Raw genomic sequence first — 18,743 nt, 5'->3', positions numbered from 1 at the left:
AAGCACTCCACATTTGACACCCACACAGTAGCGCGTATGCGCATACATTGAATAAACATCAAAGTATAGACTCGTCACACCTTGTACATCTGACAATTTTACTTGATTTTGACACGGATCCTATGAAACAACAATTATAGGTCCGTGATCAACCCCATTGGAGGTCAACCACGACCTGGCTACGAAGGAGGTGGTAGCGGCGAGTCCCTAGTAACCGTTAGAGATTCGTAATTCTATAGAAATAACACATCGACTTTATACATAAAACGGTAATGTGGGATTTTATGCGTATATTGTGTTCGGTATTCTGTGTTGGCTGTTAATACAGTGTATTATAATAGAATTCAACAATTATCAATACGGCGGACGGAATTATATGCACTACGGCGGCATAATTTTGTTATGTTACCGGTTCATTACTTTCTTTTTTCTTTTCTTTTGTACCAGGAAAAGTAAAAAAAATATTAAGTGTTTATTTTGTATGTGGAAAACTCCCTTGGTTCCATCCTGAATCCCCCCCGTAAACCGAAAGTCCCGTGAAACACACCGCAACGGGTTTACAAATCAATTCACACCACCACACACACAACACCACACACCACACACACACACACACCACACACACACAACACACACACCACACACACACACACACACACACACACACACACACACACACCAGTCAACCACGAACCGTTGCTACGAAGCGAGGTGTGTCCGGGAGTCCCTCAGTACCCGTTGAGAGATTGTTGAATTCATCAAATACACTTTCATGATATATACATAAACTGTAAATGAATTTATGGTAGTTTGTGTTTGGTATCTGTGGTTGCTGTTATACAGTGTATTATACTAGAATTACAACAATCGTTATCAGATAGGGACGGAATTATGGAACTACGGCATAATTTTGTATTGTTAGTCCGTTTCATTACTTTTTTTTCTTTTTCTTTTCGTACCAGGAAAAGAAATATTATGTTATCTTGATGTATGTGAAAACTCATGCTCCTCGTGAATCCCCCGTAAGCGAAAGTCGTCGAAACACACCGAACCGGGTTTAAAATCACACCACACACCACACGCACACACCACACACACACACACACCACAACCACACACACACACACACACACACACACCAAACAGCACACACACACACACACACACACACACCACACCAAACACACAACACACACACACACACACACACAAACACAGGTAACCACGACCGTGGCTACGAGGAGGTGTAGTCTCGGGAGTCCCCAGTACCGTTGAGGATGTGTTAATTCATCAGGAAATAACATTCATGATAATATACATAACTGGAAATGAATTTTATGGTATCTTTGGTGGTATCTGTGTTGCTGTTAATACAGTGTATTATAATAGGAATTACAACAATCGTTATCAATTGGCGGACGGAATTATAGAACTACGGGCATAATTTTGTATGTTACCGTCTCATTACTTTTTTTTCTTTTCTTTTGTACCAGCGAAAAAATATATGTTTATTTTGTATGTGAAAGCTCCATGGTTCCATCCCGTGAAATCCCGTAAACGAAACGTCGTGAAACACACGAACGGGTTTTACAAATCACACACACCACACACACACACACACACACACACACACACACACACACACACACACCACCACACCACCACACACACACACACACACACACCAACACAACCACACACACACACACCACACACCACACACAACACAACAACAGCGTCAACCACGACGTGCGCTACGAAGGAGTGTAGTCGGAGGTCGCCTCAGTACCGTTCGAGGAGATTGTTATGCATCGCCAGTAATAACATTCATATATATCACATCCACTCGTAAATGAATTTTATGTATTGTGTTGGTAGCTTGTTGCTGTTAATCACAGTGTATTATATAGAATTACAACAATCGTTATCAATCAGGCGACGGAATTAAGAACTCGGGCATAATTTGTTATCAGTTACCGTCTCATTACTTTTTTTTTTCTTTTCTTTTCGACCAGGAAAGAAATGGATTATTGTTTATTTTGTATGTGACGCGAACGTAAAACAGTACCGTTCCATGCCCTGTCTACGTATTTTCCTCCGGATATTTTGCGTCCGCTTAATAACATCGTATCAACCGTAATTCGAAATAAAATGACATAATCTCCATATACAAGTTAACCCACAACTCACAGCGAACAGATGTTGTTACAGATGGGATTACATTCGTTATTCGGAGGGTATTTGTGTGTGTCGGTGTGGTGTGTAGTGTGTGTGGTGTGTGTCGTGTCGTGGTGGTGTCGTCGTGTGTGTGTGTGTGTGTGTGTGTGTGTGTTTGTGTGTGCGGGCGTGTGCGTTTGCGTCGTGTAAAATTGTAGTAAACCCGTTCGTCGTGTTTCAACGACTTTCGTTTACGGGGATTCTACGATCGGAACCATGGAGGTCTCTGGCTCTCTCTTCTGAATTTCTACACAAGAGACAGGTGTAATTACACAAGTGTAAAGATTCACGTGGCAACTGGAGAATGACACGAGTCACGGGCTCTTGGAGAGTGCAGAGAATACAGTGACAAGAGAAGTTCCAAACCGGTAAAAGGAGCTTGATGTTGGTTTTCTCTTTAGTTCTTTAGCTACTACTCGGTCGAACTTTGTGTAACTATATTTTGCGTTTAAGTTACGATATGAAATAAACCAAGTACACAAACCAGGTAAGTGTCCTTTTTGTTTTTTTTCCTGAAAACGTCCTGTGCAACATGAAATCATATTGTTGCGTTAAAATGTGTATGCGTCACGCACATATTAACTGCGCGTACCCAGGGAAACACGTTGCAACCCTTTCTCTTGTCTAACCAGAGTTCTAGGGAAAAAGTGGTTTATGAACCTGTGTTTCCTCAGATATATTCTTTTCCACCGTCAGGCTAGGTCAATTCGTTCTGCAACTTTCCGACAGTATTTCGAAGAGCATTTCATACAACATGTCTATTTGTGTAAGTTTTTGTCTCAGGATCAACTTACGTAAGACCTAAATGACTGATATGTTCGTTTCATAAAATCGAGGTCGTTAGCTGTAGTTACTGTAAGTCCCATAAATATCTAGTAACCGTAAAATTTTCCCCATGTGACATTTTTCTCCGTTCCATGACAGTCCGAAGTAAGTTTCAGACTGAACATAAGAGATCACAAGAAGTCCTTTTTCACGGACTACTGCGGTACGTACACGGGGGTCAGTTTTACAACCGTACAGGTACGTCTTCCCGCACAATCGTGTATCCCAGCCAATCTACCCGATACACCGGTAAGAAGCGGAGCGTTTGTTGGAACCGAAGTCGTCGTGTGACTTACCGTTGTGACTACTGTCACAGATGTCGTGCTGTACGTAGAGTATTCCGCAGTGTCTCGAGACGAGGTTTTCTCGGTCGTATTATGCCGGCGAATTGTCTGCGTTCCCTCTACAATTTTTCCGCGCCCTCCAGATCGATTTGATTCGTAACTTCTACAGGTACACTTAGAGTTTATCTGTGGATGTCCTAACTACCCGCGGTTCTCGAGGAAGATTACATTGTACAACCTGCCTATACTGACGATCTACTCGGGTCCACCTAACCTTATAAAGTGTCATGGATTCGACGACAACAGTTGTCTTTGGATCTATCGAACTCCGCCCAAATCAACGAACCACTCTCCAATTTACCCCAACGTACCTCGATCCCACCCCCGTCTCTCCACTATTCGATTGTGTCCTCGCTTTACTCTCTCTGCCGGACCCGACCGCGCTCCACGTCAGGGTAGAGGGAGTAGTATTGTCAAATCTACCGATAAAGATGAACAAAAAAAGGGTGGTTTAGGATAACCGCCACTGTTTTCACATTCCCTCTCTCGAACATTTCGGCCCGAAAAAGTCGCAGGTGAAAGCGAAGGTGGTAGTTGGAGAGGGAGACACCCCCCCAGATTGAATGCGGGCGAGGACAGGAGGCAGGGTCGGAGGGCAGAGGGACTAGAGGGGTCCGGGGGACGGAGGAAGGACACGAATTACTGTGCTGTAAATAAATTAAGTTCGATCCCGACCCTTACTCTATCAAAGCTATCTTCTCCTGTCCCATAACCCACCTCCCCTTCGTCCGGTCCCTCTGTCTCCTTTCTTTCCCTCTTTCTTTCACTCTTACGCACACATAATGGCGTTAGTAGGAGGTGGATGTGATCGGACGGGTAGTCCAAATGCGTCGATTGTAACGACAGTGAGTTCGATATACGGGCTCGGTCGTTCCTTGTGTTCTGATCTCTTTGCGATTACTTCTACTATTAGCACCACTACTACTACTACCTACAAGGTAGCCAACCATTACACTCAGCGTAGGGTCGTGTCACGTTATAACGAAGATTTACGGAAGAGAATGTCCGTAATTTAAGAGCCGTCTTCTAGTGGCAACCTTTATACGAGAGGCTGCTTCTAGTCTGATTGTGTACCGTCACCTTTAATCCCGCAAATCAGTCGACACACACACACACTACGCCACACACCACACACACCACACACACCACCACCACACACACACACACACACCACACACAACACACCACACACACCCACACACCCCACACACACACACCACACCAAGGGGGTAGTGGCGACGTCGAGACTGTCGTCAGGTGTCTCTCCTTTGGCGCTTGTCCGCTGGAGCCAGTCTGTATACATAGGTAAGTGGTGAGAAGTGTACCGTGTCTGTGCCTCCTTCGTTGCCGTGTGTAATTAACTAACAAGGAAGCTAAATGGACTTAACGTTCCACTAATGTGTCGTGTGCTGCCCGTCGTGAGTCGATTTACGTTTTACTGTACTCTTAATTTTGTGTGGTAGTGTGTGTGGTGTGTGTGTGTGTGTGTTGTGTTGTGTGTCGTGTGTGTGGCACGTGTGCAGTCGATATTACGTTTTACTGGACTCTGATTTCTCCGTGTTTGTTTGTGTCGTGTGTCGTGGTGGTGTGTGTGTGTCGTGTGTGTGGTGTGTGTGGTGTGTGTGTGTGTCGTGTGTGTGTGTGTGTGTCGTGTGTGTGTGTGGTGGTGGTGTGCGGACGGAATGTCTCTACGTTTCCGCGATGTCTCCTTCGTGGCCGACCCGGAATTTCGGGGCCTCCGCGAACAGTTCCCAGGAGACTATGCTCCAATTCAAACACTGAGTAAGTGCATTGAACAAATCAATGACTGGATGTGTCAGAACTTTCTCCAATTAAATAAAGATAAAACTGAGGTAATGGTTTTTGGAGCCAAGGCAGAACTGTATAAAAGTTAGCGCTGAGCTTCAGTCTGCAATGTTCAAAACAACAGATAAAGCCATAAATCTAGGTGTAGTCATGGACTCTGACCTGAGTTTCAACAGTCACATTAAAACAGTTACTAAATCAGCTTACTATCACCTAAAGAACATATCTAGGATTAAAAGACTAATGTCACAGCAGGATTTGGAAAAACGTGTCCATGCTTTTATCTTCAGTAGACTGGACTACTGCAATGGTGTCTTCACAGGTCTCACTAAAACATCTATTAGAAAGCTTCAGCTGATTCAGAACACCGCTGCTCGAGTCCTTACCAACACTAAGAAATTGGATCACATCGCTCCAGTTCTGAAGTCTTTACACTGGCTTCCTGTGTGTCAAAGAATATATTTAAAAATACTGCTGCTGGTTTATAAAGCTTTGAATGGTTTAGGCCCAAAATACATTTCTGACCTCCTGCTAAATGATGAACCATCCAGATCTCTCAGGTCTTCAGGGACTGGTCAGCTTTCTGTCCCCAGAGTCAGAACTAAACATTGTAAAGCAGCGTTCAGTTATTATGCTCCAAATATCTGGAACAAACTCCCAGAAACCTGCAGGTCCGCTGCAACTCTTACTACTTTTAAATCCAGGCTGAAGACTTTTCTTTTTGCCGCTGCTTTTAATTGATATATTCATATCTTGAACTGCACTGTAACTTTTATTATCTTTGCTTTTTATCTTTGCTTTTAAATTAGTGTTTTTTTTTTAATGCCCTTAATGTCTTTCATTTTTGTAAAGCACTTTGAATTGCCTTGTGTTGAAAGGTGCTATATAAATAAACTTGCCTTGCCTTGTCTATAGTCCAAACCTGCTCAATGTGATAGCCCTAAAACTGTATTGAGGCAGGTTCTAACCTCACAGCCTCAAATGTGGAGTGCTTTGGTTCAACTCCTGTTCCTTTTAAATGTGCTACATAAATAAACTGACTTGACTTTACCTGTCAAGAATGCACCTCTGAAATTCCAGTTTTTTTGCAAAACCCCATGACAGCCAAAAATGAAATATTACTCCTATTTCCCTCCTTAGTAATAACGTATTTGAGAAAAGTTATTGAAGGAGACAGTAACGACAGAAAAAGTGTGGAACTAGTAAAACAAGGAAAAGTCATCTGCAAAATAACATATGGAATACTGATATGGGTAAACAGTACATAAAACAGAAACACTAAAACAAACACTGAAAGAGGGCTAAGTTGCCAGTATGCACCTGGGAACAGAGGCACAAGTTTGTATAGAGATGTGGGTGAAAGATAAAAATGAACAAAAGGTGGACCGTAAATCACTGGAACAGCCAGAAGGAAAACAAATAGAGAGAAAGGCAANAGAAGTTCAGCAAATGCTTTCTGTCTTTTTTTTTATGCTTGTGTTGACCTGTTGATCAAAAGTAACTCACAGTCCAAACATCTCAGTCCGCTGATCTGCTCATTAGCAGATCAGCGGACTGAGATGTTTGGACTGTGAGTTACTTTTGATCAACAGGTCAACACAAGCATAAAAAAAAAGACAGAAAGCATTTGCTGAACTTCTCTATAAGGTATTCATCTTATACTAACAGAACTACGCCTATATTGCGTACAGCGGGGGGGGGGGGAGAGAGCTCTCACCTGAAAGACTGAGAGGCTCTGATAACCTCAGCTCAGTGAGGTAAAGGCACACCTTTATATGATCATTATAGTTATAAAAAATATAAGAGAATAGATGAAAAATGGTCGCCAGCTAAAATCTTGCATAGGGCAGCAAATTGGTCAGGGCCGGACCTTTACCTCAGTCGAAGCTCAGCTTTGGTAAGGAAGAGACAGGACAGGCAGAGAGAAAGAGAAAGAGAGAAAGTGATGGAAGTCAGGGAGGAACTGCAGGTACAGTCACACAAAATAATGTAGGCTTAATAACTATCTATCTATCTATCTATCTATCTATAACAATAGTCTTCATTTACAATATAGACAATAGGCATAATTTTAAAACCACATACATCTATTGCAGTTATGATGTCATAATAACATACAATTGTATAAAACACAATTTGCTTACATCTTTGTTCTCTTTTGAGAATCAAACAAAAAAGAATTAAATTAAAAAAGAATAGCAAACAAACAAGTGAAATGAACTAAATGGCTGAATTTCTTTTAATTCACTGGCAGGAGCGACAAGTGAGGAGGAGCAAAAAGTGAACAACGAGGGAGAGATTGAACAAAGAGAAAGAGTAGAGGACAGAGAGAGTAATGAACAGGAAGAAGAGAGAGAGACTCAAGAAGATGGAAGAGAGGGTGCCGGTGAGAGAGACATGGAAAATGAATGTTGACAATGTGTTGTGATCATTTTAGCCTCTTCTGCATGTCCAGATCATTAATAGTAACAATCAACTGATTCTTATGCATTACACTTTCAACAATAATTTATGCTGCAGCCCACTGACATGGTTTGAAATCAATATATTATCCAATTTGTGACACAGGACTTAAAAAGCACCTAACTAGATCATGAAAATCCCCCAAATCTTGTCACCGGCTTGGACTTCAATATCAGGATACATTATTATCCTTGCAAGAATGGAAGTAGTCATCACACACAGAGCCGCGTGGGAAAAATAATTCCCACAACAGTTTCCTTCATGCTTACATACAAGAGAGGATGTTACAGTCACAGGATGGAGGAATACCGGTTCAAAGAAGTTTTCAATGTTTATTTCAGATTAGCTAAGGCCTGCGTAAGAAATAAACATGACAATCACGTCTATCTCCAGAGGCTGAATCATCATGTTAATCGTTGTCACATAGCTGTCATATGCCTAAAACAGTGTGTCCTGAGGCTCTTCTAGGTAATCATACATCCTGTTACGTACGCAGCTACGTAGGGCCTTTGTTATCATGTGCTACTCTGATATTAGAAGAGCACATTCAGTATTTTCCCAACAGATTCCCATAAAAGCATTCAATATAATGCTTATTTTCAACATCACTACAGCCTTTTTCAGTGGAAAAACAATGATCCAAACATGTCCATGAGTAGGTTTATAGGGTTTATTTGACAAGCAAGAGATGTGAGTCGACCCTCAGTATTCAGTAAAATTCCAGCAGCACATTAAATGTGATCCCTCACATTAAAAGGCATACTTTGCTTAAAATACATTACATGTGCATTTTCAACTACATTCAAAGCCAGACACAATTATAGGGTACATATAAAAACACATTAAAAAGGTACATCTTGGGGTTTTTCATGATATGGTTCTACAGTCCAAACAAGCTTTGGCTATTAGCTCAGTGATTGTCTCTGAAATGTGAGTTACCTGGTTTGGCGCTGGGATGTATCTAAATACATTCACTCAAATAAAACACTTTAAGGGCTTGTTCCTTACTTGAGCATCTCCATTTTACGCTAGCTTACATGGTTTGTCCTTACTCTTGTTTTATCCAGAATTCAAAGAAATTCAGTTCACTGTCATAGAGGAAAGAACAAACTAGAAACTATTCACATTTAAGAAGCAGTAAAAAACAGTAAAGAAATGTAATAATGAACAACTTATAGATTCATATGAGCAGCTCTAACTTAACATTACATTTAACTAAGACTTTAATAATTAATTTTGTAATTGATAAGTTATTTTACTTTTGACACTTCAGGTACATTTTGCTAATAAAAGACACATCTTTACTTTCCTAAGGTTTTAAATTCAGCACTTTCACTTAAGGTGGAGTATTTACAGTGTGGTGGTACTACAATACATATTTCATTTAAATGTTTCTTCCACCAATGGACAAAGTAATAAATGGAGAAATCAAGAGTGAAGGCTGAATTAGCAGAGGATTGTATACCAACAAGAAGGTGGCAATGTTTTTATTTAGCTCAAACAGCTTATTTGTTTATATGGTATGGACATTTTTAATTCAAACCGTCTGATGCATTTAAAACTCCAGAGTACCTTTAATTTTTTTTTTAATGCAATTCGCTTTTATATATTTTTAAAACAAAAAGTATTGTATAAGTCTAATGCACTTGTACATATCCATATGTGCAGGTTTAGCAACAATAAACTAATCTGATGGAGAGGACATTAAATAACATTTGCAGATCAATTCAGCTTAGGGTTACATCAGAGGGGTTACACTTTAAGAGCACTTCTGCAATCACATCCCACCCAGGGCACAAGAAGAAGGCAACACATTGGATCAGAGAGAGGAAGGAGAAGTGTATACAACACACAGTTCAATCTCCGGACCCGACACATGGAACAGGGTAAAGACAACATGCATAAATATGAAAGAAAAGCAGTTTTGCATTGATTCCAAAGTAAGTAATTTAAGAAGTGTAAGAGAACATCATGCATACTATTGTCTGTGCTTAGAGTCGGTTCATCCGAAGAAAACAAATACAGACAGATATATCAGTGTTTGAGGTGAGTTTCTGTATTTCACTGGAACTTATATGATAAAAGTCCATTCATGTTTTAAGCTACAGTAGTAATGTAGATAGGATACATTACAAACCCTCAGTCATGCTCAGTGTAAAACCTCTCTAAAGCACAGAAATGTGTAAAGGTAGAATAATAAATAAGTTAAAGTCCAGTATAAATTGATACTTTCCTTGAATCACACAGTCCTCCAACATCCATATCCCTTCAATTCATATAATAATATCACACTGAAAAAGCGCATGTCCATATTTCCAATGCAGCATCAGGTACAAACTAACCTACTAACCCTAACCCTCTCTTGTGCTTTTTCCTCCGAGACAAAAGAAAAACATCTACAAGGACTAGGTTTCTGAAAATCACATCACAAACATGGAAGGATGAGTAACCTTTATAGGCAGAGAGCGTTCTCTGCTCTCTGCCTCTTATGTTGTCTCATGTTCAGTAGAATATAAATGGACATTAATGGGCCGGACTTCTCTACCATCAAAAGCTTGGAGTAGCGTTAATGGCCACTCACTCAAGTGCAATTAGTTTTCTCTGGCTTTCATGTCTAACCTTTTCCTCTCCTTTCCTTGAACCATATTTCAAAGATGCAATGCTGTGTGCAACGGATGCCTCAGTGAAGTGCATTCAATATTGAGCTTCTAAAAAGCTGCACAGTGCACACTCCAGGTACACACAGATTTAGTTTTAAACAACTGAGAATTGAATTGCTTTGCAAAGCATTAAGAAAATCAGTCCCTGCATCCGAAGCTATGACTAAGTGTTTTTTATTTTTTATTTTTTATGAAACAACAAAGAATTAAAAAACAAATCCTCTGTTATCTGAAAGCTGCACGTTAGAAGCTGTGTGACAGCTGCAGACAGAAGGAGGGTTGGATCATGCTCACTAGCTCAATACAGTCAAAGAAAGCCCAACTCAGCCCAGATCCCAATCTCTGAGATCAGGCCATCCCAAGCCAGCTGTGTGGTCAAGCACATGCATGAGGATCTAATGCCGGAATATTAAGGAAAGGTAAAAGTAGAAATCCACAAAAGAAGAGGAAGTCCTATAAAAGGAAGCAGGTCTCTTTCTCCCTTATCGTTTCCTGAACTCCACTTAACATTCTCGTCAGTGCTAACTAACTCCTCAGTGCAGCAGCATTAGCATGTTGGTATTCAGAATCATTAGTGTGGCGCTAGTGAGCGCAGCTAAAAGCCCTCGCGAGCCCACTAGTCCCTGAGCACCACTCATCTGTTCCTTTATGTACTTTTCAGAGAAGATCAAGTACAGCTCCACGCATTTCCTGGCCTGCATCTGCTCAATCAGGGCGGGGTATCCGATCTCAACAATGCTGACTGTATCCTCGTCATCATCACTGTTGGGACCCTGTGATGCAGAGGGCACAGGATCAGCTTCAGGCTGGTTCAGAGGGCGTGGAGTAGAAGGTGCAGGGGTTGAGGAGTTATCCGCTGCCGTGTTGTTCGTCTCCGTTGTGTTACTTTCTGTTCCAGGGGCGGGGGTTGAGGTGGTAGCAGCTGGGTTGTTGTTTGTTTTTGGATTCTCCTCCAACAGAATGTCTGTTTTCTTCATGCAGGAGTCCATGTAGCTATCATAGGTTTCAGGAGGTTGGATGTATTTGTAGTCTCTGGTATCAGTGGAATTGGAACCATATTTCCTGTACATGTATCTGTTGTAGTGCTGCTCCTCCTGGGAGTTGTGGAAGTTGTAGGGGGGACGGGGGAACCTCCCTAGCCCGTAGCCCAGAGCCATCCCCATCATAGCCCCTCCAGCTACTCCCATCATTGCACTGCGTCCAAACCCTCTGGACCTATCAGAGGGATACATGCCCATTGACTGAACTGAGTGGGAAAAGGGAGAGCCACCCCGAGCTCCATAGCCCCCGTGTCCAAAACTGCCACCATATTGTGGGCTCTGGACTTTGTTGTTTGGGTTTCTGTTCATGTGTCTTCCTCCATAGGAGCCCCCTGCTTGGTCCTGGTAGCCTCCAGGTCTGCCTGACTGCGGATGCTGATTGGTTTTTCCAGGCTGTCTGGGGTATCCAGCCTGAGAGTTGGAGCCCTGATTATTTTTGTTGGTGTTAGTGTTGCCTCGGTTAGGTGTGGAGCCCTTCTTTTTTGAGCCGAAGCCGAAGCTTTTCCCAAAGCTGCCTCCTCTCTTGGCCATTGATAAATGAAACAAAAGAAGGGAAAGACACAGCAGAGGTAATGGATGCAGCTTCATCTTCGCCCTGTAGAGAGGGTCAGGAAGAGAAGGGAAAATGAAGAAATACAATTTTGGAATTTTCTGGTTTTATAATATGATTATGATTGACATTGTTGTTGTCAATATCGCTTATATCTATCACAATAAATCAATATGATCATATATACAATTACAAACATTATGATACAGACTTTAATTTAGGGCTACAACAATTGTATTGTCGATTAGTCAGGATTTTTTTATCAAAGAGAAAAGAACTTCTCAAAGCCCATCATGATGTATTTAAATTCCTTGTTTTATCTGACAGTTAAGGTCATAGTGTAATCTTTTGTCAATCCACTCACTCCTTGATTATAATTGTACTGTTTCAAACAAAAGCATTGTGTTTATAAATGCCTTTTGCAGTTTCCAGTGGTCAATGTAAGCATAAGGCTATGTTTAAATTCAAATGTAAGGTACATGTGATGAATATTTTCTGTCATGCCACTTTCTCCTCCTAATCTACTACATAATGGCTATTGTAGTGTTTTACTTCACTTCATTAATCCGACAGGTTTGGTTAATTTACAAATTTGGATTTTTTTCAAGACTAAACATTTTACAAACATAATATATTTGGTTATTTTAGTATAGTAATACTCCGTCCCTCAATCTAACCAGTCAGTATGGAATATGAACAGGTGTGGCAGCAGCAGGACACAATAACAGATGGGGGAAGGTTGCATAGTGATGCCACAATAAGTAATATGCTGCGGAAACGTCTACAAAAAGACAGCTCTAGACTAAACCAACCAGGCACGGGTCTTATTATTTATAAAACACATTACATAGCCTACTCTAGACCTAGAAAGAGTATACTACTGACCTTGTGTTGACTGAGCAATCATGTTAATGTGGCCTGCCTACTGCGACTGCATTTATCCCGTTAAAACATGGCGTCGCAAATGTAGAGTTAAATAAAATAAACACACTGGGTTGAGCTACGGTTTTATTACAGGCGCATGAGCTAAATACAAGGTGCCTTTCAATCCAAAAAGCAGTGTTTTGTGGATAGTGTGCAGTAAGGACTCGTCTTACCCGGACTGGTGACAGTTTTTCTGTTTTTCTGCGTGTTGTTCAGCCTCAGAGTCCCGCAGGTCGTGCCCAGCAGCGAAGTGTTGATGGACCTGAAACGTCTCTAGGATACTGGATGATTTCATATGACGTAAGACAAGAGGGTCGCTAGGGGCGGGGCTTCATTTGACACATTTCCCAGCATCCTTCAACCCAGAGGAAAATTCCCATGCCTAAGTAAATACAACATACATACACGTGGAGGCAAACGCACTGAAGGTGGAATACTACAGGTAAAAACACCGTGTTTTTCATACACTGGTCCATTTGGGGATTTTGCTTCCTTAACATGTCTTCTTTCAAACTAGTGGATGGAAAATATTCAAGAATACATCTGAGAGTGTTTATTTTACTACACTTGGTATATTTGCGTTCTCACATGTCTTCTAAATTCACCAAATGTCAAGAAACTAATTATTTTGTTTAATTATAAAAAAGAAGAATTGTATCCATGATGATTTTTTTTTAAAACTACATTATCCTAATATAAGTAATCAACTGTGTAAGTTTCATGGGGATATCTATTGTTGAGTTTTACTGTTCCCCCTTAGAATTCACAATACATCCCTTTAATGGAGGTTAATCAAAATTAGTTTTTTACATTAATGCCTAATCCTTTGGGTTAAAAAAAAAAAAGGTTTATGTTTAACTAGATGACACAAATAGCCAGAACAGGGAGCTCAGTGCATTTCTTCCTTTATTGAATACAGTTGATGACACCACCTGCTGGCCCTTGTAAGTCCTGCAATACAAACTTGAAAACTGTATCACTATATGAACCTGAAATCAACAGTGTCTATAAAATAGGAAGCAGTCATGACAGTAAAAAACAAAAACTTTATTTTAGTTGATACATCAGATCAAATATGTCGTAAATAATTAGTTGTATATTGTGATTATTGTGGCTTTCTGAAAGTAATACTACATTTTGTTATGAATATATTGCATATACTGCAATCAGAAGCTACATAAGCACTATGTGTATGTGTGTGTGTCTGTGTAGGGCAGTTTTTTTCCCACTTAATGATGTTGGCATAAAGGGTGTTATGTCATCTACAACCATGTGAACCATTGACCAGATACTCTGTTAAACTTACAATGTAAAAAAAACTGTATCACATTTACATTCTTATTCTTCACCACATTCAATCCTTTAATCAGACATTCCTCCAACAACACCAGAACTTCATGAGTTAACTCAATTACTGTTTCCTACTTAAAGCACATCTCCATTCTCTCCAGCTATTTATTCACGCAGATCACCATGAGAGAGTACGAGCCCCATGGTGCAAACTAAGCCCCTCGGGCACTGACACTGGACAGGTGGCATAAATAAATGAAACAAGTCTGAGTCTACAGCAGCTCATGCTCTGTTAGGCCGCATTTAAGAACAGTGGTGCTTCTAGTTAAATGTCAGCCTGCTAACATGCTCACAATATTTACCATGTTCACCATCTCAGTTTAGGGTGGTACCATGATAAGTATGATTTATTATGACCATCTTTCAAAGACGTAATCCTCCACATACTGTCTATCAACACACATGATCATTTCAGTCTGGACAAACAAACCGCCGATTTCATTCAAAAATCTAAGCTGAAGGGATGGTTGAGTTTGAATTTGGGTTGGACGAAGTACTTATACATAGTCATTATGTTATTTACTGTAGATGACAGTTAGCAGGTAAACATTTGGAGAAACCAATGCAGTCAGTGAAACATTTTTTAGTACTCAAAAGGAAAGCTTAACTAAGAAATGAATAAATATGAGTATACTCTACTTTTAGAATACTTGCAAATCTTTCCAAATTGGAACTGAAACTGTTACCTATACTCTCTTCCAAGCCAGACTCTACTAGAATCCAGAAAACGGAAGTTTCTACCAATATAACTGTTACTGAAGGCCTTAGTAGAGCAGCATCTGCATGTTGCTATTGAGAAGCATCATTGTTGTACTGGTGACAACAGCTAAAAGCCCTTGCAAGCCCATCTCCAGTCGCTGCACCCCACCGGCTGTGGTGCTGGGCTTCTCCTTTTTCTTCAAGTACTTTTCAGAGTAGGCTATGTAAAGCTCTACACACCTCCTGGCCTTCAGCTGCTCAATCAGTGCCGGGTAACCGATCTCCACAATGCTGACTGTATCGTCATCATCATTATCATCATTGACAGGTTTTCTGAGAACCTGTGCAGCTGGAGGCAGAGGATCGGCTCCTGACTCATTTAGAGGGTGTTGAGTTGAAGGTGCAGAGGTCAAGGGGCTTTCTCCTGCAGTGCTGTTAGATTGTGTTGTGTTGCTGTCAATGCCAGAGTCTGGGGCCGCAGTAGTTGTGATATTTACAGAAGTAGTCTTGGTAGTTGCAATAGCAGTTGTAGTTGTTGTTGAGGTGGTAGCAGCTGGGTTGTTGTTTGTTTTTGGATTCCCCGCAGGCAGAAAGTCTGTTCTCTTCATGCAGGAGTCCATGTAGCTATCATAGGTTTCAGGAGGTTGGATGTATTTGTAGTCTCTGCTGTAGTCGTTGGTATCAGTGGACTTGGAACCATATTTCCTGTACATGTAGTTGTTGTAGTACTGCTCCTCCTGGGAGTTGTGGAAGTTGAAGGGGGGACGGGGGAACCTCCCTAGCCCGTAGCCCAGAGCCATCCCCACCATAGCCCCTCCAGCTGCTGCCACCACTGCACTGCGTCCAAACCCTCTGGACCTATCAGAGGGATACATGCCCATTGACTGAACTGAGTGGGAAAAGGGAGAACCGCCCCCACCACCATAGCCCCCATATCCAAAACTGCCACCATATTGTGGGCTTAGGACTTTGTTGTTTGGGTTATAGTTCATGTATCCACCTGGAGGACCACCGTAACCGCCATAACCACCACCGTGTGCTGGGTAACCTCCAGCTGGATAGCTCCCAGCTGGGTATCCTGGCTGCTGGGCAAAACCTCCTTGATTAGGGTAACCCCCTGGTCGCTGGGGGTAACCACCTTGATTAGGGTAGCCTCCTTGATTAGGGTAGCCTCCTTGATTAGGGTAACCACCTTGATTAGGGTAACCACCTTGATTGGGGTAACCCCCTGGTCGCCCTGGTTGTTGGGGGTAACCACCTTGATTAGGGTAGCCTCCTTGATTAGGGTAGCCGCCTCCTTGATTAGGGTACCCTCCTTGATTAGGGTAACCTCCTGGTCTGCTTGGTTGATTAGGTTGTTTCGGCTGGTTATTTGTTTTGGGGGTCTTCTTAAAAAGATTTATCTTACCAAGATTTACGGTTTTCTTGGCCAATGAAAAATGAATATGAACCAAAAAAAGGGACAGACACAACAGAGTCAGCCTCATCGTTGCACTGCAGACAGGTGCCAGGGAAAGAAACATAAATAGAGGAAGAGCAAATTAATTGGCAGTTTTTTTTAACATTTTAAATTATTTCTACTGGACCGCTGAACACACAGCAAACGTTTTACCCAAATCGGAAAGATTACCGCAAAACATTCCAACTTTAAAGTTCAATCAAAGACAATGTTTGTTTTCTGAGCGAAGGTTTGAAAAGCATTGGAGACCATATATTTACCTAATTTACTCGGAAGGCTTCCGGGGACTTCCGCCCGGGGACTTTGGTCGGAAGTATAGGCTGTGAAGTTGTTTGTAGCCTGCCAGTAAACCCAAAGCAGAAGAAGAAGAAGTGACGTCTGTGGTTCAGTTGCGTAATCTTCCTTCAGGGAAAAGTACTTTTTAGTACCAATCGCGGTACTAGTGCCCTGGGGTAATAAGTGCCGGGGCACTGTACTGCAAAGTACGCTGTGTGAACGCGGCTAATGGGACCAATCTGGTTAAATAAAGGTTTGAAATTAAATTAAATAAGTCAACAGCCATGATGTTTTTGCAGCACTCAGCCGTCCCATCTGTTTTACCCCCTTCGTTCAACATGAAGCTATGGGTCCAACACATAGGTCCAACATAGCAGCCAGGCTAAAAATAGCACTAACGGCTCAGACCTTTGGCTTACTGCAGGCAGACACATTTTGCTCTTTACACGCCTGTTCCAAATGTCACAATTTGTTTTCACATGACTATCAGAGGAAATACAAAATAAAATATGCCAGTAGTTACCTGATGTATATTAGATAACATTAAAGTGACCTAGTAATGTCAGTTCACCGATGTTTCTCTCTTTAGATCCTGTCGCCCACGTCCCAAATATCACTTTTACCCCCCAGCTCTATGGAAGCTCTTAGAGGCAAGTGAAAAGAAAATCTGGTGATCTATTCTAGTCTAAACCTAACCTAAATTATATATTGTATTTATGAATTGATAACAGGAGAAAAAATTGCTAGGAAAATGAATTATCTGTCAATAATTGTTTTAAATGTTTGTGATGCACCACTGCATTAGTTCATCTTTTATGAAAATTCAGCATTATTTTGTTGAAAAGTCTAATTTCTTTAAGTTTCTAATGTCATATGACTTTTTCGCATCCCAATTAATCATTATTACTACACTGGAAAAGATAGGACCCACTTACTTTTAGTGAACTTTAGTCCACCTTCTACAATAAAAAGGAAAAATAAATATTATTAATCATGAATTAATCAAATTCCTTTTAATAGCTTCCACTTTATGTGACTTATTTGATCCTAATCTATGACATGCATTATCACCACACTGGTCAAGTAGGCCACACTTCTTTTTGTTGGATTTTAGGACTTATTTTATCGAATTTAAATTCAACAGTTACTTTATTGAAGTCTTAATTTATTTTCAATAGCTTAAAATGTCAACGACCCAAAGCATTACTCCCCTGAATAAATAGGACACACCACTTTTTCATTGATTCTAGTTTTTTTCCCCCTGTTATATGATATGAATATCGTTTCAAAACATGCTGCAGTTTTTTTATTGACATGATCGTTTTCGTTTTATCAGCTTCCATATAATTGTTATTTTTATTTATTTAACCAGATAAAAGCATTGAGAGAATCTCATTTGCAATGCTGACCTGGCCACGAAGGCAGCAACGTTACCCATAACACATAACATATAAAATACAGATAACATAACTAAGAAAACAAAAGACAAAAAATCAGTCACTACATTGTGCACATTAGGACAGTAAGAAAGGTGCACTACTTATTACTGCAAGAGCAGCTGGTGGTAAGGACTTCAGACAACTTCAATTTAAAACATGCTATTGAGACAAGTGCCGTCAGTTTGAGGCGTGGTTGAAGGTCATTCCAGGACCAAGGAACATAATAAAAAAAGACTCCTTTTCCCAGCCTCAGTCCACACAGCAGGTACCTGGAACCGTATCCAGGCACTGGATCTGAGGTTGTAAGAGTCACAAACTGGAGCACATATGTAGAGTGGAAGCTTACCTAAAATGGCTTTATACATTAATAAAAACCAATGCTGCATCCTACGCAATATGACTAAATTACTCCAAATGTTCGCCGAAATCTTTTGGAGAGTGTGAAATGTATCTTCCTACAGGTCTTTTTAATTTATAGGTATCAGGATCTTGGAATGTATGAAAATAGCATAAAATAATGCCCAATATAATTCAAACATGCATTTCAGAAAACTTGTGATACGAAAACATACCGTCTTAATGTAATAAATCAGACATGGTATTATTATAAATATTATAAAATCCAGATACACCTTAATTGGATTTCCCCAACCCAAGTACTGACGACAAAGAACGATATGATACAACTAGA

General features: G+C 40.8%; 1 protein-coding gene across 4 annotated transcripts; it reads right to left on the bottom strand.

Annotated features, from left to right (window-relative positions):
- Nucleotides 1–8,311: 8,311 nt before the first annotated feature.
- LOC104951619 (calcium-binding protein P-like) lies at nucleotides 8,312–17,224 on the bottom strand. Of its 4 annotated transcripts, none has more exons than XM_010778331.1 (3): nucleotides 16,598–17,127; nucleotides 15,533–16,372; nucleotides 8,312–11,338 (listed from the first exon to the last, which is right to left on the bottom strand). In XM_010778331.1, exons 2-3 carry the CDS (start codon nucleotides 16,363–16,365, stop codon nucleotides 10,849–10,851), a joined length of 1,323 nt encoding a protein of 440 aa, XP_010776633.1. In that variant the 5' UTR covers nucleotides 16,366–16,372; nucleotides 16,598–17,127; the 3' UTR covers nucleotides 8,312–10,848. The 4 variants fall into 4 exon arrangements, with proteins under 4 accessions (XP_010776633.1, XP_010776630.1, XP_010776632.1 ...); XM_010778328.1 differs by lacking the exon at nucleotides 8,312–11,338 and adding an exon at nucleotides 17,137–17,224 and having other exon boundaries at nucleotides 14,477–16,372; nucleotides 16,598–16,739; XM_010778330.1 differs by lacking the exon at nucleotides 8,312–11,338 and adding an exon at nucleotides 17,137–17,224 and having other exon boundaries at nucleotides 14,477–16,372; nucleotides 16,598–16,676.
- Nucleotides 17,225–18,743: the final 1,519 nt, after the last annotated feature.

The sequence above is a fragment of the Notothenia coriiceps genome, unplaced genomic scaffold, assembly GCF_000735185.1.
Source record: "Notothenia coriiceps isolate Sejong01 unplaced genomic scaffold, NC01 NC01_scaffold00019000, whole genome shotgun sequence".
In the NCBI taxonomy this organism is placed as follows: Eukaryota; Metazoa; Chordata; class Actinopteri; order Perciformes; family Nototheniidae; genus Notothenia; species Notothenia coriiceps.
Note: the sequence above shows the minus strand (reverse complement) of the source record. Positions and strands in the feature narration are given on the sequence as shown.

Bases quoted from the DNA above. Each gene is read 5' to 3' on its own strand.
- LOC104951619 (XM_010778328.1), bottom strand. From the start codon at position 16,365: ATGAGGCTGACTCTGTTGTGTCTGTCCCTTTTTTTGGTTCATATTCAT.